Raw genomic sequence first — 25084 nt, forward strand, 5'->3', positions numbered from 1 at the left:
CTTAGTTTTAAATATTTTATTCTATTATATGCTATTATAATGTAAATTTATTCAATGGAGATGCTATTTTTCCAGAAAATTGGTTGACCTGAATCATTCTTTTCATAAACACCAGGTGTTGGCCTGGATGCTGACCTTGATTCAAAATTAGTAAACAAAGTTCTATTTTTATTTTAAAAAGATTGGTTGTTGTCAAGGTCATGGTCAGGCTTTGTGTTTAAGATGTAAACAACCTTTTTATTTTTTATTTCTTAGAGAAAATTATTGGTCTAATCAAGACCATATTCTGTGTACATGATATAAACGTGATCACGTGACAACCCCATCTGATTTCGCAATTTGGGGGAATTTCGAAATTGCGTCTTTTGTACAATATAACCTTTGTTTGTTTGAGAGAGAGAGAGAGAGAGAGAGATCAGTTTGGGGCTTTGTACGCTGATGTCAAGTTTGTTTGTTGTAGCCAGATTTTGAGCTATAATTTTCTTCAGATCAGTTGAATTTCAAAAGGATTAATTCTTTATTCTCTGAAAATATTTTGAAGAGTGCTCACACAGAAAGTTTGGAAAGACATTGCTTACAAGTCTAATTTGGATTTCCAACACCGGAGTGCCATTATTTGTATTTTTACAAGGAACTATAGATAAGCACAGTACTGACTACAGCAAACGTCATCGTCATCCATCTTGGATTTTCCATCAGGATGCGAACTTGAAATTATTAGAACATTTGTTTCTAGGACTTTTGCAAAATAATTCGTGGATTATTCTTAGATTATTTTTGGGTTTGATTCTTGAAACCGTAAGTTCTTATTTTTTTATTTTTTTATTTTTACAGAATTGTTCCAGGAAAATAAATTATTTGTTAAATTTTAAAAAGCTTGTTGTTTTCACTCTTTCTGTGTTACTATTTATTCAAGCCTAAACACGTAACAGATACAAAAATGAGCCTTTTTGGATCAGGCCTTTTCGGACCGGGCCTTTTTAAGCACTAGTCCGTTTTGGTCGTGGGCCTTTTTTCTATTAGGTACCGGTCCGTTTGACCTGATGGACCGAGTAGAATAACACAAAATAAGAACCTAGACTGGTCCACTGACACACTTTTGACTAAAGTGTGTTAGCTTTAACTTTTCTCGGGAACCAGGCTAATATGAGCATACTTAACCGTAGTGCTCCGAATGAGATTCCACGTTACCAAATACAACAAATTACATATAAATGTTGATATAGATATAACTGATCACTCAAAAGGGTGCAGGGGTGCTTTAACTTTTCTTTTAATACGTCCTTTATCTTGCTTAGCTTTGAAAAACTGAAACTGTTTTTTAAACTTGCACCCGTTTTAAGAGGTTACTTACAGTCTGGCACGTCCCTATTATCGTCACCACGCCTTAGGCTCACACAGTTACTGATAAATATGGCAAAGTATAATGTTGCGTTTGTGTTAGGTGGGCCTGGTGCTGGTAAAGGAACTCAATGTGAAAAAATCGTGAAGGTGTGTACGAATTTCCTTGATTTTCTAAAGTCTTAATAACCGGCTGATTCCCGTTATTTATAAGAACACGGGTATAACCGTCATTACCAGAATACATGCACACTTACGAAACAAAATTATGCATAGGTTGTAAATAAATCTGCTCTCAGTGTTTTGAGACTTAGTTGTGCAAAATATTCAAAGACATAATCTCAGGCTATTGGATCAAATGAAATAAACACCCAGGGAATCTTGTTTAACTTTGAACAGGAAGGTGTGTAAGGGTCAGGATTATAAAACTAGGACATGGTTCACTTTTGGAGTTAGGCTAATATTTAATACTCTAACATCAAAACTTTTTATCCCATAGTCATTTTAATCATGCATGTAGCTGTAATTGTTATAGGTCGCAATACAGTAATTAGGTCACCATTACCAGCCATATTATTTTGAATGATTTTCGTTTATTATTTTTAAATTACATATTTTGGTAGTTTTTAGTCTTAGAGTTGTCAAACTGTGAACATTTAAGAATCTTGAGCAGAGACCTTATAACCATCTGTTAGTGAGGTAATTATGGTCTGTCGACACACTACAGATTTTAAAACAGATCTGTATCTGAATTTGTTGTCAGATGCTTTTTTTGTGCTATTTTCAGCAAGTGATAGGCTATAAGGACATATTGAGAAATCTGTTAAAAGGACTTAAGAGCAGAAGTTGAGAACATCATTTATCTCTGGAATTATCCATTATTCCAAGGTTGAATGAGGGTCTTTTTCTTTAATACTGAAGTTTGTTCCACACAGCATCATCCATGATATCAGTGTCTGTAGCTCAGTGAATTTTTATGTCAGTGTCATTAAACGTACATAAAATTACTTAATTCTTTTTGCACAAGAACTGTGTCTACACCATTTGTATCAACTAACAGTGTAATACTTGCTACTAATTACATGCTGCAATAGAGTGGTCTGTTTACATCAAATTCTTTGATGTTGTCACAACCTGTGGAAGAGTCAGTTTGTTTATTAAGGAATAATCAGTTTCCTATTTGGCCATAATGTAGTTGCCTACCTTGATTTCTTTGTAGTATAACAAATATACTCTTGCAGAATTCAGGATGAACATGGTGGATTACATGTACACAGACCAGTCTTTTTCACCATGTATCAAATGAATGATGTTGCACTTGATTGTCAGTATGAATTATGTTTAAATCATTTGTGCACGAAACAAATTCAGTAATTTTAGTTACAGTTTGAGATGCTGACTTGAAAATTCACTGAGATACAGACACAGCTATCATTCACAGTGCTGTGTGGAACGAACTATTGTAAGTGTAATCATCTTTTGGATTTGAGAGTCATTGTTAAAGGGTTGTATTGTTTTTTGCCATTTTTGATGTTACATTGATTACAGCCCACAGGTCAAGCCATCATCTATTCATCTTAGTGCAAGTAGTTATACCCTTTGTGTAGAGACAATCTATTTATGTCATTGGGGAATTAAGCCCTAGCTGTTGTCTTTATATAAATTCATGTTGTTTACGGGTGAGTTTATTATGTCTTTTGATTTCATTCATTAACATGCATTTGCATACACACACACACATATATTCCATATTTATCCCCAAGCATGGTGAAAACTGCTAAAGTCATGATTGCAACTGATCATTGACATTAATACCTTGATAACAATTGCAGAAACTGGAATTAAAAAGAGAAACATTCTAAGAATGGATGTAAGATGATTGTGATACTACAGTAGTGAAGTTGACTCCATATAGGATAAATAAATTGAACAACTTTTACCATATATATATATGTGTGTGTGTGTGTTGCATACAAAACCAGTAATGCACCATCAGTCTTGCTAATGGAAAGTGTCACACATGTTAAGACACTTATTTAATCTGTTTGAGATCAGCAAATGAAAGATAATGATGCAATTTCCTTTGTTGGTTGCATTTTGTAGTCCAGGAAAATCAGTCCCAAAACCTATAAAGATAATCATGAGTAACCACACTTGGTGTCTTCTTGTGCATTTGTTTCCTAGTAGTTGACTACCCTTGACTAGAAATTTGTCTATCTTTTATGTTTATCTGAGCTTATATCATAGTGGTTCTGATTATTGATAATATGATACTAGTTTTCTAGTGTCTAAATGGTAAGGTTAATGTAAACTTTCCAAGTGGTATTTATATTTAGTCACAAGCCAGTATATTATGCAACAACAATTTAATGGTCAAATGTTTGTCATTGAATAAAGCATTTCCTTATTGCTGTTCTCTTTCAGAACTTGTGCATTCTAGCACTAAAACCTGTCTTTTTTTTTAACAAGACGGCCACCTTGTCCCTTACTTGTTTAACAAGGAAAGCACTAATCTCTTTATGCATCCCCGGAGTTGATTACACTTCCTCCTTCCAGGAAATTTTTAGAATAAAGAATTTCGACCTATATCATCACTTTAAAGTCGGATTGCTCTAAAGTGTATGCCCTAATTTATTCTGCCCAATCATAGGCAGTAGTCCCTAAGTGTTTTCAAAGAAATAATTCCTTTCGTCAGGTTTAGACAGCTCAGAATCTGTGAATGACAGTGCATGACAATTTCCCTTTGAAAAAAATGATAAGTGGACATAGGTTCCTACCAAGCGGTTAGGGTTGGTAGCTAAAATGCTTATTTTCTAAGGACTGTGTTAAGATACCCTGGTCAATTTCACTGAGTTGGAATGCTGCCCCTTTGAAGTTTACACTGACATGGGGGGAGATGAACAAAGAAAGGTCGAAGTGACCCTTCACAAAGACTTTTCTGGCTTAAATGTGATAAAATTTAATGATCAATGCATCCAACTTTAAAGTTAGCTGCAGTTCAAAATTCGACACTTCACAACAGCGAAATGGGAAATGTCATGTAAATTCATTCAAAGAGCCACATGTGAAAATGTGCTTGGCAAAGTATATAATTTTTACTTAGCTGTTCTTGTCGAGACATGTTTTTCGGGTAGCAACTGTTCCATGGCTGGGTTTTTCAAGCATGATATGACTGGTTGTGAAACTAAATTTGATTAGAACAATGTGTCCAGGAATAAAAATTATGGCATAATTTGAACCATTTTTCATGAAGAGGTTGCATAGAAAACTCAAAATGTCAGATTCCCGGTAAGGTTCATTTTGATTTCATTAGGCAAATACTGGCTGATAATAGTGATCATGACGATAATTTTTAAGTTATGACATATATCAGTTTATTGGAGTGATTTTATGCCCGAAATGGTGTTAAATGTGAGTAAGATGTACATGATGGATGGACAAAAATAGATGGCATGGCCCTTTCAGTGATATTTTGAAAGTCGAAATTAAATGTACAAAGGGCAAAATACTGAGCCTAATTAAAATAAAGACAATTTAAAAGTATAAAGCAACTTTCATTTTTTTAAGTAATCAAATTCATCTTGCAGATAGTATGCTACAAATCCATATACATGTATCCAAATCATGGTTAAGATAAATTGAATAAAATAAGGGTTAAAAATGCAGTTAAGAAGTACAGATATTTATTTTAATACCTTCTATCTGCACAAGCATTGATGGACTAAATACCCTTATACATCGTTATGGTACAGATATGAAATTTGGCATAGTAGTCAGTAAACTACTGATTTAACAAAGAAAGTTTATGTTAGTGAAAAATCCTTTTTTGAAGCCAAAAGATAATATGTGTGATCTTTGGAAAATTGTACAAAACAGTCACAGAGATCAGTTTCCCAACATATTCAAGCTGACCAAACTAGCCATGTATATGCCCCTTTAGAAAGAAGCACAGAACAATATTGATACATAGAAAAGGAGCAGAGTATGCTTAGAAATAATTAACAGATTAATGCTTATACAGCTAGAGGTGACATCTGTCAAAGATGTTGATTTCAGTAGAGCTATAAGAAAGTGGGGCAGTAAAACAGAGAGACAGATATTGAAGTTTAGTTAAATATTAACCTATGACCATTTCTTCTTCCCCTCCTTTTTTCTTTGATAAAGGGGGAGGTCTCCCATAAGATAAAATCCTGTCATCATCTCTCCTTAAATTGTACATGGGAAACACATTTGGAATTTCTCTTTATTATTCAGAGATATTGAACCAGTAAGTGAAGGTGCTGATGGAATAAATAAAATTTGTATAGATTTCAAAGTGCTAAAGTTTATCATCTTGTGTAAGTTAAAAGAAAATTGTAGTGGTGTAGTCAGTACTTTTCCTTTGTCTCTAACAAATACAAGTACATGTGGCTGCAGCAGTCTTTTGCATCTGCAGGAAATAAAATGTAATAGATTTTGTTGGAACATGTACTCAACCTTATTCCCAATGCTTGAATTTGTTCTAGGCGAGATTGTCTTTGCACGAGGAAATTGCAATATTTCTAATGTTTTATAGATAACATCATAATGTCTTTCAGGTATAACTGAGACATGAAATATGTTTACAAATCATTCGTGTTGTACACAACAAAGGGAGTTAAATGGTTCCACCATTGAATAGCCTAAAACGTTGGATAAACTCACTGCAACCAACAGGTAGTCAGTTTGAAAGTATTGTTGATATCTTCTCATCAATGAGAATTGCATATAAATATATGATAGCTATATGTCTGTAGTCTGCATACTGGAAATATAACCTAGAATGTCAATATACACGTAAGGGCACCACCTACCTTCCAAAGATGGAAAGACCATCAAGTTCATATGTGTATCGATATATATTGTATTGCAGACTGCGTATCATGAATAGCATTTCGATACACAGCACTTGTGTATCGTTTCACCCCTAGTTAGTACTTCTATTATGTAAATAAGTTAGATGGATGATAAGGTAGGACTTGAAGAGTCCCGTCATGCACTTGTAGCGGTTGTTGCAAGTGGACTTTTTGAGAGAAAAAAACAATATAAAATTGTATTAACAGTACAGTCAAATGTCATGGAGGAAAAGTAGCAGTTCATAAATGTTTTTAGGCCTATCAGAGTCTACAGTATGTTGTAGTTTATGCTTCCATTCTAAACCCACATCAGCCAGCCCATTAAACAAGGGCAGATCTGTATGCCTTTCACAATACTTGTATGCATTTTAAGAGAATGAATATTGTACTTTTCAGCACTTTGGATTTGTCCATCTGAGTGCAGGGGATTTATTGCGAGAGGAGAGACAGCGACCTGGCTCCCAGTATGGAGAGGAGATTGAGACTCATATCCGAAATGGAACAATTGTCCCTGTGCAGATCACCTGCTCTCTTCTCAGGAGGGTAAGAATGAATGTACAAAATTATACCATGCTGTAGAATAAATATTTAAGTAAGGCATGTTAACTCATTCAGCCCCAGACCTGTTATCAGTATCACTGCTGCTATGCCCCAGCAGCACTAAGCTGTGTCTAGCTGCTTGTGCCCCAGAGAGATTTTACCTGTTTGGAAAATTTTGTAAACATCATGCACATGCATTCACTCTTACCTTAATTTCTCTTCTTCTATCCAATCCAAATCCAAACAATTTTCACCAATTATTCCCAATGAATTTGTCTACACAGTGATTATTTCTTTCCTATTTGTCCAGGTCTTTCACAACTTATTTATATACTATTTACAAAATTATGTGCCACCTTTTTCGAAATATCACGTCACCAGCCCTTAATTTCATTGAAAAAAACCAGGAAAATTTAAACTGTGATATGGTTTGAAACATTTTGCACATAAATTTATTTGGCACTGTTCACATCCAGTTGTTGGTTCAGATCGAATTTTGTTAAGGGTACACATTTTGCAGGTTTTTTTCTTTGGCATGACCACTGGCCAATGTTGACCTTGCTGAACTGGGGATTGAACTAATACTTCCCTTTTCCTTTTACCTACAAAGTCTCCAAGTAGTTGATGTGCCAGATTCATTCTAAAATCCAACTGGGTTCTAGCTCTTTCCTTGTTGTTTTTGGTGACGATATTATGGTTCCCTGATTCTTTCATCAGCAAATATGAATTTACTATTGAAGTGTCAAAAAGGAAGAAAAACAGATACTTCCACCATTTCATGGACTTTCTACCAGTGTTGTAAGTTGCTCGCATTTGATCCACATGGTCTACTCCATTCATGTACATGTTGTACAGTTGGACTGGGAGTGGACATAGAATATCTTTGATGGAACCATCTTTCTGCTTCTGGCTGACAGATATTATGGTTCCCTGATTCTTTCATCAGCAAATATGAATTTACTATTGAAGTGTCAAAAAGGAAGAAAAACAGATACTTCCACCATTTCATGGACTTTCTACCAGTGTTGTAAGTTGCTCGCATTTGATCCGCATGGTCTACTCCATTCATGTACATGTTGTACAGTTGGACTGGGAGTGGACATGGAATATCTTTGATGGAACCATCTTTCTGCTTCTGGCTGACAGATGTGGCCTCACCATCACAGTTGGTACACAGTATAGTGATATTCTTCTTGTCACGCCAAACTGTAACTGTCATGTCTCCTTTCTGTTTGATTATGCTTTGGCCCTGCTTCTTCAGCTTTATTTTGTTTAATCCAGATGGAAGACCCTTTCGATTTGATCGAACTGTTCCGCAGCCATAAGTACCTTTTTGTCGAAGCTCAAGAAATAGGTCTGGAGATGTAAAAAAACTGTCAATGTAGACATGGTGTCCAAGATGAAACAAAGGCTCCATCAAATCAAGAACAACCCTTTGTCCAAGATTCAATTCTGGATTGTTGTCATTCCTTCCAGTGTAAACCTGAAAGTCCCCAACATAACCATTATGAGGATCCGCTCGAACCCATACTTTGATGTCTCTCTTGATCGGTTTTAAAGGAACATACTGCTTAAATCCCAGTCGTCCTGAAAATCCAATCATTGCTTCATCAATGGACACCTCACGATGTGGGTTGTATTCTCTAGCACATGTGTTGCGAATACGCTCCAATATTGGTCGAACATGGGCCAGTTTGTCGTAACCAGGTGCTCTTCGTGGTAGGTTGTTGCTGGTGTCAGTCACATGAAAATATTTTTGCAGATTTTCAAATCTTGTACGACTAAATTTCAGTTCAATGCAGGAAGGATGGAAAAGTTTATCCTTAAACCAATACATATCTTGGGCTGGTGCTGGAAGAACTTCCATAACAACATGAGCCCCAATCAAAGCTTTTATCTCACCTGGTGTTGTTGGATACCACGTTTTGTTTGGTGACACTAATATGCATTTTTGGGCATATGCGTTAGTTTCATTTGCAATGTCGGAGTACAGTTCCTCTGGAAATAACAAATGAAAAAAATCAATTTCTCTTTTTTCCTTGTCCATTTTTGTTGTAGGTCCGGGATTTGGCCCAATAAAATCAACAATTTGGACAGGTTGAAGATGATCGTTCCAATTTGCTAGATCAGCAAGAAATATATCATCATCGCTATCAGCATCCTCCTCTTCTGACGATTCAATCTCAGAAATTTCTATATCCGATTCTAAATCTACATTTCGCAAAATATCCAACTGCCAAGCATAACGTTCCTCTGCTTGCTCAATATTTTCGAGATCAAACCCGAGAAACTCCTCATTTTTGTTGTCATCATCATCAAAAATTACTCTTACGTCTGCCATCATTTTCGACTTTTCATGAACAGACCACGTTAAACTGTTCTCAAGCGGTAACCCTTGGCTTCTGAACAATTCAAATTTCCACAGATGAAAGTAAAATCATTTCTGATTGGTTTTATAGTTGTTTACTTCTTGGATAAACAACATTTGTAACCAATTAGAGACGTTGAATCTAACACACATTCATCATGCCTAGAGACGGGATCGGCCATTGAATGCAGTAAAAAAAATCACGAGTACAGGCGGGATCGGCCATTGAATGCAGAAACCGGATCACGACTACAGACGGGATCGGAGCTTAAAGGGTTAATGTTATCCATCCACTTATCTTGGCACCCATCTGTGAGCAATTGCTTGTCTGACCCATAACTTTGTGACAGTTGGAGAGATTTTCATTAAACTTTGTACAAGTTTATTTCATAACTAGATGGTGTATTACATATAACCTGCTGAATAATTCTATGACATCTATCCTTGTCCAGAGTTTGATTTTTCAACCACTGAAGATATTTTAATGAAACTTTGAACAGTTATATATCCAGGGCTAAAAATTAAGATTTGATTTTCTCACTAACCCACTGGTTCACCTGGAAAAAAAAATTGTGTTCTAAATTGCACTGATCTTGCAAAAGTCAAACAAAAGCCAGTTTAGTTTATAGTTCAACATTCATTATTCTTTATCATTAAATAAACAACTGTATTTTACGGGGGCCCAGAGTGGCAGAGTGGTCTAAAGCGCTCTCCGAAAAATAGCGTTAAACCCTACAACAACTACAACAACTGTATTTTACCAACAAAACTCACAGAAAGTTACAAGTTTCCTGTTAAAGGTTTTTCAAAATGATCTTGTTCAAAGGTGTTACAATTTGCTTTGCTGGGCAAACTTTATGTTATGATTCATGTGTCATTCTTCCATTATGTGCAGGGAGCATGCATTGTGTGATTCCAGGGATGATTTATGGAGGTTTTGCACCCATCAGCAAATCCAATACTGTGTGCACTTTCATATTTCTCTGAATACTCAGTGCAGAAAGTGTATATCACAGCTTTTCATGAATCATACTTCAGCCATTTGTATTCTTTGCCCAGCATTTCTAGTACTTTCTCACTCTCTTTTGATCATATTTATCATTGTGCTTTCTCTTGTCATCATCTAGTTTCTCCTGTTTTGATGGTGGCTGTGCATCTTGCAAATAATTCATCGTCTTTGCAGTTGTAACCACACAATGCATTGAAAATTTATCAACATCAATATAAGTATTAAAATACAACATTTGGTATAATTCTGGCATATTCATTGAGTTGGCAACCCTGACCTTTTCAAATTGTTCAATACCAGCCTGATACCCTATACCTTTTGTTGTTATCAGTAATGAAATCAGTGCTTGGGGTCAGTACACCAGACTAGTTTAACATGAACAAAGACTGTTTTGACAACAATCACACAAATTTACTGGATGAGTGGTTTAACACTTGTCTATCTGCACCATGAGTATTTATTGTACCTTGTCAGGTCATCTGACATGATATGATATCGACTGAGAGTAATTTTCAGTGCACCAACGGATTGGTGATGGCCAGGGTTTTAGTGATCCATCAGCAGTCACTAAGCACAGGCAAGCACATTAGTGTTAATTTTGAGCTTATATATCATGCATAGATAGTGTGTGACATATGAAAGCTATGCTTGCCTGTCTCAAGGTGAAGGTCACAGCAAAGGAAAATGTAACTCATGCCCAGTAGCATGTTACATACCACAGCCACAGTCATACCCTGCCACAAAGTGATGGTGATGATAAGGGAAATGTAAATCCATGACTTCTATCAGGTATGGGTAAGACTTTGGAACCAGTGAAGATCTTTTAATGAAACCTAAGCTTTATACATATCTTGACTCAACATTGTCTCACCTCTTCACAGTCATACCTTAGTCTCAAGGGATAATGTGGGGGTCAAGGTCATTAGTAGCGAAAAGGTCATGATATGAGTTATGAAATATGAAATTTGGAGGGTAGTTTGGTTTGGCAGAATAGAAGCCACAGACATTCATTGTCAGAAGGTCCATGATTGGCAAAGACATATAATCTGTACCATCATTATATTTGACTGCTCTTGACTTTTTAAGAATCATAATTTAATTTTTTTTATGTCCTTTCCTGGGATTGATCTTCATTTTACTTGTTCTTTATGTCTAAATCAGTGGATGAATGATGAATCCTGACTTGCCATAGACTTTATTGCATTCCTCATTGATAATGCAAGCTTTGAGATAACCGACTGGTTTTTGAGCTTTCTTTATGAATCAACAAAGAAATGCATTTGAGTGCAGACTGGTATTACCACAGGAAAAGGTCAAGTCCAGCAAGTGTTTCTCATTTCAAGTGGAAAAGGCAATGATAGCAATGGCATAGCGATAAAAAAGGTTAGTTTGATTGCTTATAATACTGAAAAAATCAAAAAATTATTATGCAAGCTTTATCAATACACCTCTCTTTTGATAACTTGTACACAACAGGGTCCAAAAATATAAACTGAAATTGAGGCAAGGGAGTGAGGTATCATTGAACCTCTGATAAATGAAGAAGAGAGGGTCATCTTGGCTAAATCCAGAAGATTGTGGAAGAGGGGTAGTAGCACTATTTAATTGCTGAATACTCGTTTTATAATCACATTAGGAATATTTGTCAGTAAACACCTTTGTCTAATGAAGTTGTTTGCTTTTTGGTATTAATTATCGTTATTTTGGGGGGCCCTGGGTGGCCAAGTGGTTTAAAGAGTTTGCCTTTATCTATCACTACCATCTCACCTCTGCATATGTGCCAACCATTAAGCTTTTAGCATTAATCATTATGCTTTTTTTCACTTAATTATGCCTTACAAGTAAATGTATTTGGATTACATATTTTTAGTATACCCCCATCCCCAAATATTTAATAGTTTGTTTTCTCATTTTTATTAGCATCCCATTAATCTTTTAGACCATATTCTAAAAAAGACGGCTTCTGTGTAACTACAACATAAGAGTACGCTTGTCCGCAAACTTGCATGAACTTTCCTAACAGTATTATATTCTGTTTATAACAGCTGCCCTATTTCCAAGAAACTTGCTGGTTTCTACTTTCAAACCTTTGGCCTCAATTTCTATTTATAGCAGCTGTATGGCTTAGTTAGGAAACAGACTGGTTTTCTAAATTATAATCATTGCTCACAGATTCTTTGTTCTATTTCATATATGGTACAAAGAACCATTCTGTTGGTATTTGGTGCTAAAAGTCATCAGATTTTTTCTAGTCGATGCATGAGTTTGAGCAAAAATGTTTTTCAAATACTTTCACAGATCGATTAGAATAGAAAAAGACAAAAAATCAATTCAAAGATGAATACATGAGTTACACAATACAGTGTTCCATTCTAGGGCAGCTTCGCACACATTGCAGGCTGTGTGAAAATGATTTAAATATTGTTCATGGTGGTAAAACAAAGAAACCTTGAATTAGCTTGTTTTACTAACTCCGTTACTAAGATAACTTCTTTTTTATAGCAGAACTAAATTATGGACACGAATTTCATAAATGCAGAGACATTATTTACCAAGTTCTTAATAGAAAAAGGACTACCCTAGCAGTAGAAGACTACATTGGTCCTTTGTTCAAATGGATGTTTCCTGATTCCAGAATTGCAGAAAATATGCATGTGCAAGAACAAAATCATCTATTATTGCTAGGCGTTTAACAGAAGATAATTCACTTAAAACTGCAGAAGCCATGAAAATTGGGTCGTTTAGTATTGCAGCAGACTAAGGAGTGATTATGATGACAAAAAGTTGTAGCCAGTCTGTGTAAGAGACTTTGACAATGAAAAGGGCAAAGTTAGAGTGCTCTTCTTTTATTACCAGAATTAACAGCCAATTCCACTGGAGAAAATGTTTTTTATTTGCTTAATAATGCTTTGAATAAACATAAGTTGGCAGAATTGTATGTGGTTTTCAGCAGATAATGCATCAGTGATGACTGGAATTCATAAAGGAGTTGCATTCTATATTTTGAAAAATGTCTCCATCAGTGTACATATCAGGTTGTCGATATATTAGGAGAACTCCTGAAATATCAAGTTGGCATTCTACCTGACAGTGTACTCAATGTGGACAGAGTTGATGTGCAATGGCACTTTATTTCCCAGCTGAAAGACCCAGTAACTGGAAGATATATATTTCCTCTTCTTTGTCAGGTTATGAAAGGAATATTGGTTCTTTACCATTCTACGAGAGATTGTTCAGTATTGTTAACAAAAATAAAATTGAATTCAGATCCAGGCATTGTAACCCAGCACTTAGTGCTCTACTGGTGTGCAAAACCTTCATAGTATCAGCTGGTACAATGTGTTTTGAAATGCAATATGAGAGACTTGCTTTTTAAGGCTCAAAGTGCTATATATGAAAATTTGAAGCAGTAATTGATGTTAAAAGACCAGAGGGATAAATAAATCATTTTGTACCAATGCTTATTGAATTTTATTATATGTGGATTACTTTTTTTCTGCTTGGATTACTCTTTTTGTCCACTTGGATTACACTTTTTCCTTGCCAGGGGTTGGTATGTATGCCTCTGCCTGCATGGGTTTGAGTCTCAGGCTCAGCCAATGTGAGTATGTGAGAAAGCTTGCCAGTAGCTTCATAAGTGTTAGTAATTTCCCGATTTTTCCCCAGGTTCTTCCTCACACCAGTTGCACTTGTTGCCATGTATAGCCTATTATTTGCTGAAAAATGGTGTTAAACCGACATAAAACAACAACCTTTATTTTCAGTAAAGCAATCTCTGAAAACTCCATGAAGTTTCAACACATCACATATGTGCCTCGTCATTTACCTGCAAAACATTGTGTACTATGTAGCTACTTTTAGCACAGAAAAACAAGATGCCTTTGATTATAAAAGTAGAGACTTTTGTTTCTTGCAAAAACTGTCAGTGTTCAGACTGGTTAAAGGTGAAATAACGATGCACTGATTTTATTGCAAGTAATAGTGTAATCCTCAGCCTTAAACAAATCTTTGAGAGTCAATTCAGTAATTTTAAATTCACTATAAATTTTGGAAGTTGATTCTCCATGATGAACCATATCCATCAAACAAAGTTTTGAATACACTGGGTATTCCATTCATAGCTGAATGATAATGATAACTTCTGATAGTTTAATTGTCATGTTCACAGTAATATTTATGACAGTGTTCAATTGGCCAGTTGAAATAAGTTGACCTGACACATGACTGATTGCTAGCTCCTATTCAGGTAGGATTTTGCATGTCTTTCGTTTTTATTTATTCCATTCCCTTGATTTTACTTGATACAAAAGACATAATTAATGTTATAATGCAAAGCAAGTCTGCTGTTAATTGAGTATAACAGTACATCAAAACACAGTTGGCAGTTAATTAAATTTGCACAGAAATGCTTGCAGGCATAACTGAGTTGGATTAACATTTTGCATGTCTGAATTCATTAGGATGTATTGCATTTCTGATGATTACACTGAAACTGAAGTAAAATATATTACTAAAACAAAATTCACTTGACAAAATTGATTTCATTGCAATTTATTTCTTAAAGTATTTACACTGATAGTTATTAGTGACATTTTCACTAATTCAAAGTTCATCAAAGGTTGTTATGTTCAGTGTACTGAGTTTGTTTTATGAAAAGGATCAAAAGAAATGAAAATAAACTAAAATGAGAAAGGAAGATAATCTAAAAAACTAACAAAGATATTATAATGTATGGAATTTGCAGTAGGTTATGAAATGAAGAGTGATCTTGTAATTTAGGAAATTAAAACAACTAATGCTATACATATAGTCTGGATGGTGGTGGATTGAAAACTTTAAAAAATGATTGGATGATAGTTATCGGAAAGAAATAAAAAATACTTTGCATTCAAATGCAGAAGTGCAATCTCGTGAATTTTCTCTTTTTTTATGTACAAAAGCCATATGGAAAAGATAGGGAAATCATATCCCTTCTTTTTGTTTAATTAAAGACATGAACTATTTGAAACCTCCCCAGTGCATTTCATTAAAATGGTGCATGTAACCCTAATCTTCTAATTTGATTTTGCTAATTCTACATGATTTTTCCTGCTCTTATTTATTCATCATAAATCTATAAAGTAAACTATTAATGCAGATATGTTTGTATTTCATATTTCTGTACCCTATGAAAGTGGGATGTCTTATTTTTCAACATTTATTTTCTTCTCTTGTTTGCTTGCTATCTACCCTAATGATGGCTATAGTAAAGTGTCTCAATAATTTTTTTTGTCATTCAGAAGGATTGTGATGTTTCAGTCAGTTGTAACATGTATGTGAAAGAAGAAAATTTTTTAGTGAGCAATTGGCCTATTTTGGAAACATGTCCATGACACTCAAGTGTTTGACGTGGTATAAATGGCAGGTCCCTATTTTCTGCATTTTTCTGTATTAGGATATTTTTGTGTATGATACTGCATAAAATCCTTCATATTTACAATCAGTGATCGTGTAATGAATATACTTCTACATTCCTGCATAACATCCAACTAACTGAGCCATATTCAAGGAAGTAATGCACCTGCCAATTTTACCAGCTTCTGTTTCTGGCCGTGAATCAGTTCCCTTTGTAGCTCCTGTTCGTATTGAAAGTCTCCAGTCTCGGTCATATCATTACTGGGGATGATCAGGATAGATTCTTAGGTGCCCAGTTAAAGCTTTCTGTTTCTCTTAGTCTAAACCAAAAAAGATAAGAAAGGGTCATAACCATCATTTCAGCCTTTCAATGGTACCTCTTTCATATTGGCAGCCATTATCTTGAGGTAGATTGTTTGGACTATTACAAGAGCCTATCAGTCTCTTACTGAGATAGATCCCTCTTTCATGACAATCAAGGCTTATGAGGTCATGGCTATTGCTCAATCTTGGTACTTTTATTCATTCATATTTAGATGACATCATGACAACTGCTCTGGTGACATAAGTGGTTAGAGTGTCTGCTTAGGATACATGAGGTTACAGGTTCAAACCCCTGCAGAGTAATACCAAAGACTTATGACAATAGTACTTGCAGCTGCCTCACTTGGCACTCAGCATTAAGAGGTTAGTGTTAGGACTGGTCAGCCTGGTGTCAGAATAATATGACTGGGTGGGACATGATACTACATGTCTTTGACTTATAAGTGAGTATATATATGTAAATTGGAGGATGGACTCATCTCCTTTAACCGGGGACCAGCACCAGGATAAGGTATAGTACCTCAATAATATCTGATAAATATTACATAATTAAAGAATAGTTTTACCTCGAGAAAACTAAATTTTAATGCATCAAAATAAGCATAGCTAAACTATGATCTTTTGTGTTCCTAGGCCATGGAAGAGAGTGGCAAGAAAAATTTTCTTATAGATGGTTTTCCTCGTAACAAGGACAACTTGGATGGGTGGAATAAGGCTATGGCAGGAGTGGCAGATGTCAGGATTGTTCTGTTCTTTAACTGCTCAGAGGAGGTAAAAAAATCAGGACCTCAATTATTCCCTCATGTGTTTTGACAATATTCGTACACATTTGTTAAAATGTAGGGCTGTTATTTATATTTTTAGATTTTTTAATATTTTATAGCAATTTATAATTTGAAGAACTGAATTTCATACAGCATATGCCTCCTGAATCTAGCAAAATATATAAAGTTTAATGTGGCCATGCATGCAGTTTATAAAGTTCAGTGTGGCCATGCATGCAGTTAATAAAGTTCAGTGTGGCCATGCATGCAGTTGATAAAGTTCACTGTGGCCATGCATGCAGTTTATAAAGTTCAGTGTGGCCATGCATGCAGTTGATAAAGTTCAATGTGGCCATGCATGCAGTTTATAATTGATTTTTCATGCTTCGTGACTTCATGAATCTTGAAAAATTTAAAGGTCATTTCTGCCTTTCATGCAGTTTGTAATTGCTTTTAAATTGCACGACTTCATAAATCCAGTAAAATATGAAATTCAATTCTTAACTGTATTCAGCTAAAACATTTGGATAATATTGTCTTTTTAATACTTGTTTTAAAATAAATGTTACTTTTATGTTGGAAATAATGAAATGAGAACAGGTTGAGAACTTTAAGACACTGGTAGGTAGAATAAACATTGAAAATTAAAGAAGGGAAAAACCAGAAAACTGTTAATATGGGATATAGATGTTACTGTGAGGGGAGCATGAACTGTATATTTAAAATGTAGTTTTGATTTGTGCATGTATAATATCAAACATGGCAGTGGCAGCTGTACATGGGGAAAATGCCGAACTGTTTGTTGTATGTATGTTCATACTTTGATTTTGAACGAATAATATTGATTAATTATTATTATTATTATTGTTATTATCAACACATTTTATTTAGTGCACTATGCAACACAAACATAAAATGCATGTATGTTTTATACTGTTATCCTCGTCACTGATCTTTGTTTTCTGCATGATATCAAAACACTAATTTACAGCTTGCATATGTTTGTGAAACAGGTGACTAACACACTCTATTTTTGTGATAGAGTCCTAACAAGGATTTTCAATGAAAATAAGTTTCCTAAACCCATTGATAACCCATATTTTACAACATATTAATATAAAAAATGTTATTTATTTATTAAAGTAATCATGCCTCTAAACCTCGCATTGTAATTTTGTCGGAAATAATTTTAGGTGTGTATCAGCCGCTGTCTAACAAGGGGAGAAGCAGGAAGTGGAAGATCAGATGATAACATACAAAGCGTAACAAAAAGGTATGAAATGATCATCTTATATATGTGAATTTCAGATGCCTTGAATTGAAAAGATATTTTTAAACTTACATGCTGACTGGTAAAGTGACAAGTGTAAAGGTAATTCAGTAGTAAAGGATTTATGCTGTTGAACCAAAACAGATATGAATTGAATGTTTAGCCTAATTACATATTTTTTCAACATACTTATTTAAGTCTTAGCAGAATAAATAGATGTTCCATCATGCCACATGATTTGGCAACATATGATGGCAAAAAAATATTTTTGTTACAGTATTAAATTTTTACCACGGAGCCACCATGGCTATAGATTTGGTGTTGACCCATTTTGTAGTATTGCTCTAACCTTTCCTATTACAGTCAAGATACCAAGTTTTGTGTAACACTTTTACTGTTCTATTTGAAAGCCCAAAAAATTTGTGTTTGAATCATTATGGTCCTTGTCTTCTATCTTGCAGAATACAAACATATCACAACTCCACCATGCCAATCATAGACCACTATAGGGGTTTAAATCTTGTCCGGGAGATCCATGGAGAGAAATCACCTGACGAGGTAAACCATACCGGTTGAAGTGTGATTTATTAACTGTTTTATAAAGATTACAATATTAGACTTTATTTTATGCTAGGCAGTGAATTACTGGATTTTCCAAGAGAGAAATAGTTTTGATAATTCACTGGAGTGGAATACCAAGGATATTTTTCACTGTACTGTCAATAGACAACAGTAACATTATGACCAAAAGATCTTAGTAATTTTTATACACTTCTGTGGTGTAGTGGTAAATATAGCCACCTCACATCCAGATGAAGTTCAGATCCAACAGTGTGCATATACATTTTTCTTACATTTTAGTCATGTGCTGTTTTATCATGAATTGGGAGGAGAATTATGTTACTACTGAAATTTTGTATGTGAATTTACATTGAAAAAACAGCAGAACATAAATGTTTTTTTGCATGGGATGCAGTAAGAAATATGCTAAAGTGTATATCAGCGTGGTCATGTAGATACACACAAATACATTACCTGATTACTTTCAATAGGATAACTTTCTTTGCTACCTCTTGAGTCCAGCCTTTCCAAAAGATGGAAGACTATCTATCTATCTCTATCTATCTATCTATCGGAGCCTCATTAATCCAGACACCTACATTCCCAGTAATTATGTCCAGATTAATGAATTTACTGGATAATTGAATCACACACATTTTTATTTTACAGTATGATCACATCATATATATCAGGGCTCGAATTAACACAAATTTCTTTGTAGCCAGAAGGACTAATGTACTGAGAAATTTACCAGTCCTGCCAAATCTTTACTAGTCCTGTCTACAAAACAATGTCACAGACTTGTATTGAGTTTTATTTCATAAATAGCATTATCATATGAAATGCAGAAGTACAGAAGTATTAAATCCTGCTCCAAATCACCAATCAGTCAATTCACATTTCTTGTTTCTCAGGATAATCTGGATCCAATTCCAGAAAGGGATTCAGATGTCCTTTCTCATTCTTCACCTGCACTCAGGGTCCATATGGGGTTTGTTCTGGTCTCCTTACCTGACTCCCTGAAACATTCCACAAATGTATTGCTGATGATAGATCATTAGTATGGAACATTATAAAGAGTTGTGCAGACAGAACCCAAGATCTCAAACATGATCTCCAGTCACTCTTAACCATTTTCATATCTGAGAAACCCCTCTCAGCACCAGCAGAGTGGACTGGGATTGTCAGGATAAGGTCAATCAATGCCAGAATATTCTTGCAGTCAGCAGCACATGAATTTACAACTGTGGGCCACGTCTGCAAGAAACCTTGCTTCATTCACACCTTTGACAAATTTCTGCCTTTCACTTTCAGCCATGTTCTGAGTAAATGTAACAACCTGTTTATCATTCCTTTAAGTCTCTCCAACACCGACTCCTTTCATCTCATCCAGCTGACACATCCATACAAAATCAGTGAAGGGTCTTCTGTTCTTTAGCATGTGCATTTCTAAACAAATTAATGAGCCAGTTGATTACGCTTTTCCCTGTCATAAGAATTATTCCTCTCTTTTATGTCATTTTCATTCAACTTTTGCTTTTTTTCCTCTTGCTGAAAAACTATGAAATGCCACATTTGCCTGTCTTATAAGGAGGGAATTGTGCCTCGTTTTAAAATACGAGATAGTACAGTATGGCTGACATGAATTATTTCAAGTAAGAAAAGGAATGCACAGTGTCTTTTATATAAGAAAGTCAGAGTAGGAAACACATTTCAAAACACATGCCTTTGCCTACACACACACCCCCCACCCCCCAGTTAAGTGGCCTCTCCCTAATAAAGACTTGACTTCAGCAGATGTTCTTCATGATCAAAGCAGTGGCTATTGTAAACACGGTTATAAAATATTAGCATCAGAAGATAATATTGGTTTCAGCTTGGAAAAGGTGCGTTCCCATCAAATGAAGCCATCTTACTTGACGCATTGTATTTAACAGCTCCAATTACAGTCTCATCATTAATATCGTAAGTTTGGTAATTGTTCCTAAATAATCGGACCTCAGTGATTGTTTAGATTAAAAATAAGGTGGAAATTTTTCAAATCATAGATGCACATGCTATGAGATTTTAATTCCCAACAAAAGTACGGCATTCTGCTTGGATATATCCATGTGTATTTAATTATTTGTTCATTCTTGTAAGGGAAAAAATATAAAAACTATTCTTATCATCATACAAAAAGTAGTTGTATGGAAGGGATGTGTCAATAACATAATTGTAATAAATTGATCTAATTCTTATAATTATTTCAATGTAGATGTAAAATGTGCAGTTTCCCGTTTGTGACTAGCATTTGGCTAGCGAGCAAAAAACAACAACAAGAACCGTAAACAAAAAAACATGCAAACTAATTTCTTTGAATAGTTTTTGCTGTGTTCTTTTGTGTGGTATATCACTTTATAGCTTGTTCCTGTGGTCGAGCGAATAAAGTGTGAAACATGTCATTTTTTTCATTTAATTCATTCTAAGACTAATTAGGATCAATTACCAAACTTCTGTTGTTAATGATGGAACCATAATTTGCGCTTTTAAGCAAAATGCACAAAATCGGATGGCTTCTTGTTATAGAAACATACCTTTCCAATGCAGAAGCTGGCTTCATCTTCTCATGCTAATATTTTTTTACTGTTTACAATGGCCACTGCTTTGATTCTGCAGAACATCTGCTGAAGTCAAGTCTTTATTAGGGAATGGTGTAAACAAATGCTGACTGTTGATAACCGAAACTTACTAGCTGATTGGACTATTAATATTATAAAAGTTACTAGTCTGACAGGAAATCTACTAGCCTCGGGCTAACAGACTACCGATAATTTCGAGCCCTGTATATGTACATGCATTTGCTAGCTGTACATGTATATTCAATAATTGTTGAATTAAATTAATGAATACATCTATTGACCTGTGTTTATTTCATCTTATTATAATATGCAGTTTGTACATAAATATAAGTTTAAAGAATTACTGGCATATCATTTTTTATCCTGTCCAGTATCTCGACTCATCTACACTTGATGGTGTCACCATAATATATATAACGTAAAAAAAATACAATGAATACAAACTGAATATTGCAGTTAAATGCATTATGGTAAACTAATAAAATTAAGTTGTATTTAGAAGTCCTATTTTATAACTGTTATAGCTGCTAATGCAGGGCCAATCGGGGTTGGGTGGGAGTGGGTCCAGGGTTTCCAGACCCCCACCTTATTGAATGTAAAAACAAACAACATTTAAATGCACACAAACGTACATTAGACCATCATTTTATTCTTCACATGTTTATTAGGTATTATGCATACTTTGAGTACATAAACACATAGACTTTTGCTTTGGTGCCCTTTCAAGCAAAGTCGAGACCCTTTTGAAATTTGGCCCTCCCCCCAACACTGTAATGAGCCGATAGTTGACATCACTTTTTTTTCTGAAATGAAGCCCTACAATGTTGTTGTTGTTGTTGTTGTTGTGGGGTTTAACACCATTTTTCAGCACACGATAGGCTATGCATGGTGGCCAGTATTAATGGTGGAGGAAGAACCCTGGAAAACCCCGGGAAGAACCACTGACCCACGAGAAGCTTCTGGCAAGCTTTCTCACATACCCACATTAGCCGAATCCTAGACTCGAACCCACAGACAGAGGTGAGATGGCAGTGATCTGTAACGGAGAGTGCTTTAGACCACTCGGCCCACTCAGGGCCCCCAAAGCCCTACAATGTCCAAAGCTTAAATCAGTCAACTTTATTTGTACAGCCACCAACAGAATGTAATTGTTGCATACAGTTAGTAAACATATACATATGTTTGTTCTTCATTACAGAGATCACCTTCAGGTCATCAAGTGCATTAAGTGTAAACAACTTAAGGTCGTGGAGGATGGACCTGAGACATGTCTAAGTATTCAATTGCTTTTTGGTACACACATATATTGGCATGAAAATATTTGGTCTAATGTTTGGAAAAAGCAGCTCAAGGGCTGCAAAAATGAACATGCTCCAATAGCATTGTAACATAATTCATGTCCAAATCACTTTTTAATCTCTTGGGGGATGTCAAGATGCCCACTCTACCACCTATGCTGGCGGAAAATAATACTGGATTATACAGTATCCATGAATACAGTATAATCATTAATTGGTCTCGTGGGGGATGTCAAGACACCTTCTTAAGTCCCCATGAAGATGCAGAATAGCATCACAACATACCTTGTCAGTGAATACAGTATAATTATTAATTGGTCTCAGGAGTGATGTTGAAATGCCATTGAAACTCTCATCATGATGCAGTATACTGCCTGAATTTACTCTATCCATATAATCATTGGTTGGTCTAGTGAGTAATGCCTAGATGCCCATGAAGATGCAGAACAGTACCAGAACTTACTTTATCTGTGTATACAGTATAAAGCACAGGTGATTCCAATCAGGTATTGGAACAGCATATGATTAGTATGACTCAAAAGACTTTGTTGTGGACATGTTGATGAGTAGAAATCACATTTATATATTGTGATCCCACTGGGCTAGGCCAATGTGGAATTGCAAGTTTTTATTCCGTCCACGCATGACAATGTTACAAAAATAATCTGGATGTCAAGATTTGCAATGCATCAAAGATAGACAGTCTATATCAATACAGTACGGGGCCCCGAGTGGTCAAAAGCGCTGTCCGTTAAGGATCACTGCCATCTCACCTCTGCCTGCGTGTGTTCGAGTCTCAGATTCGGCCAACGTGGGTATGTGAGAAAGCTTGCCAGTAGCTTCTCGAGGGTCGGTGGTTCTTTCCGGGGATTTCCCGGGTTCTTACTTCACCATTAATACTGGCCGCCTTGTATAGCCTATCGTGTGCTGAAAAATGGCGTTAAGCCCTACAACAACAACAACAATACAGTACAGATGAAGGTTCTGTACTTACCAATACCACACTGGCTGACTGGACCACAAGTATATATTATGTTTTGTACACCATTCCAGTTACTGACCAACTGGTCCAGCCGTATGAATGAGCTCTGTGAGATTATAGTTGTCAGAAGTTTGTCATCTCCAATGGGCAAGCTGTATGTCCAGACATACCACATATCCCACTGGCTGTATTGACCATACCACACCGGCCAACCAGACTGTAAGGCATGTACTGTTTTTGGTATGCCATTCTGACTGCTGACCAACCACTTTGAACATGCCCATCCAACAATGCATTACTAGTAGATGCATTTTAGTCAGCAATAGAGGAAATCTATAGGTTTTATCTCCATTTGAATGCCATCCTCCACCTTCAATCAATTCTAACAACTTGGTCAATGCCTTGATAGATGTAGATGATTATGACAAACTGATGATGTTCACAACCTTGCTACAGTTGTTCACAATTACCAAAGTACAGTTTCTCCTTTTCCATACCTACCATGAATCGTCAGGAATACACCATCACTGCATGACAGACCACAAAAGGATTCATGGTTCACAACATGAACAATGTTACTTCCTTCATTCACAGTTCAGGGCAAATACTCACTGTAAAGAAGTCGGACCTTCTCAACATCTTGTCCATTTAGATATGGAATCAACACATATTAACTTTATGTCTTTCTCCAAACATGTCAGAAGTATAACTCATGCATCAGAGAAAGCATGAAACAAGGTATTTTGTAGGTGCATAAGTTTCTTACAACTCTTTGGCTTACTTAATGCGTGTGTGGACCTGTTACAGTGCCATTTGACTACTGGACCTGCAGTGGTCAGTAGCATATGGATTCTTCAAGACTAGGCACTTTATTTCTACCTCTTAGAAATGAAAGCCATTCTATTATCCGTCCACACATGAATCACAGTCCTGACAATGTCAGAAAATTCGTTTGTGGTGACATAGTACTGAAAGGGGCATACCTTTGTCTCATGGTAAGGGAATACCTGTATGGGTACTCCGAATATCGTAAAATATTCAAGCTTGACACAATCATAGTCCTGGCCACCTCATTATTAAGTGAGGACAACTGATTTAAGAGAGGTGTCCCACCAGGAGTTTGGAGCTTCAATCCTGGAGATTATTGCTTTCTCTTTTTCTTTAAAGACAAGAAGTTTGCTGCACTCACAATCAAGGGATACTGTTCCAAGATCTCAAAAATGTTCAGACTTCATGGAAGAGGTGATTTTAGCTGCAGCAAGGTACTTCCTAACTTGTGGTCCAATTCTAACACATCCATACACGTACACATGGAAGCAGCTATCATACATGACTTGCGGTTTATCGTAATGCTAACTTCAACCTGAGTGAGCTATAAATGAAATCTGAAGATGCAGTTCCATTCTGATGGTTCAGTATTCATAGTGACACAACCAGGTTTCTTCCTGTCATTAGTTAACCAACAATTATTCATTCCCACTACTTGAATGGACTGCAAGAGAAGCAAAGATGCAGAACCCAGTACACACCCTCAGATGTTACCTGAGACGCACATACAATATCTGCAACTATGAAAAACCATTTCTGCCACTGAAACAAGAATGCAAGATGTAACCCCATAAGCACTATCCACATGGCTAAAGAGAGTTATTAAATCAGTGTACTCAGAACTCTTACAGAATCATGCATTGAAGATCTCAAAATGCAGGCAGATTCCATGAGTCTGACCTTGAATGTA

General features: G+C 35.7%; 1 protein-coding gene across 1 annotated transcript in view; it reads left to right on the top strand.

The window, feature by feature from the left end:
* Positions 1-1149: 1149 nt before the first annotated feature.
* The window catches only part of LOC149806545 (UMP-CMP kinase-like), a 29018-nt gene continuing 5083 nt past the window's right edge, over positions 1150-25084 (top strand). The window contains exons 1-5 of the mRNA XM_089954282.1: positions 1150-1491; positions 6612-6758; positions 16484-16621; positions 17808-17887; positions 18346-18442. Coding sequence (XP_089810408.1) covers positions 1414-1491; positions 6612-6758; positions 16484-16621; positions 17808-17887; positions 18346-18442 — 540 coding nt within the window. The 5' untranslated portion in view covers positions 1150-1413. The remainder of the gene's footprint in view (positions 1492-6611; positions 6759-16483; positions 16622-17807; positions 17888-18345; positions 18443-25084) is intronic.

This window comes from Sinohyriopsis cumingii, chromosome 1 (genome assembly GCF_028554795.1).
Source record: "Sinohyriopsis cumingii isolate HCF-2022 chromosome 1, ASM2855479v2, whole genome shotgun sequence".
In the NCBI taxonomy this organism is placed as follows: domain Eukaryota; kingdom Metazoa; phylum Mollusca; class Bivalvia; order Unionida; family Unionidae; genus Sinohyriopsis; species Sinohyriopsis cumingii.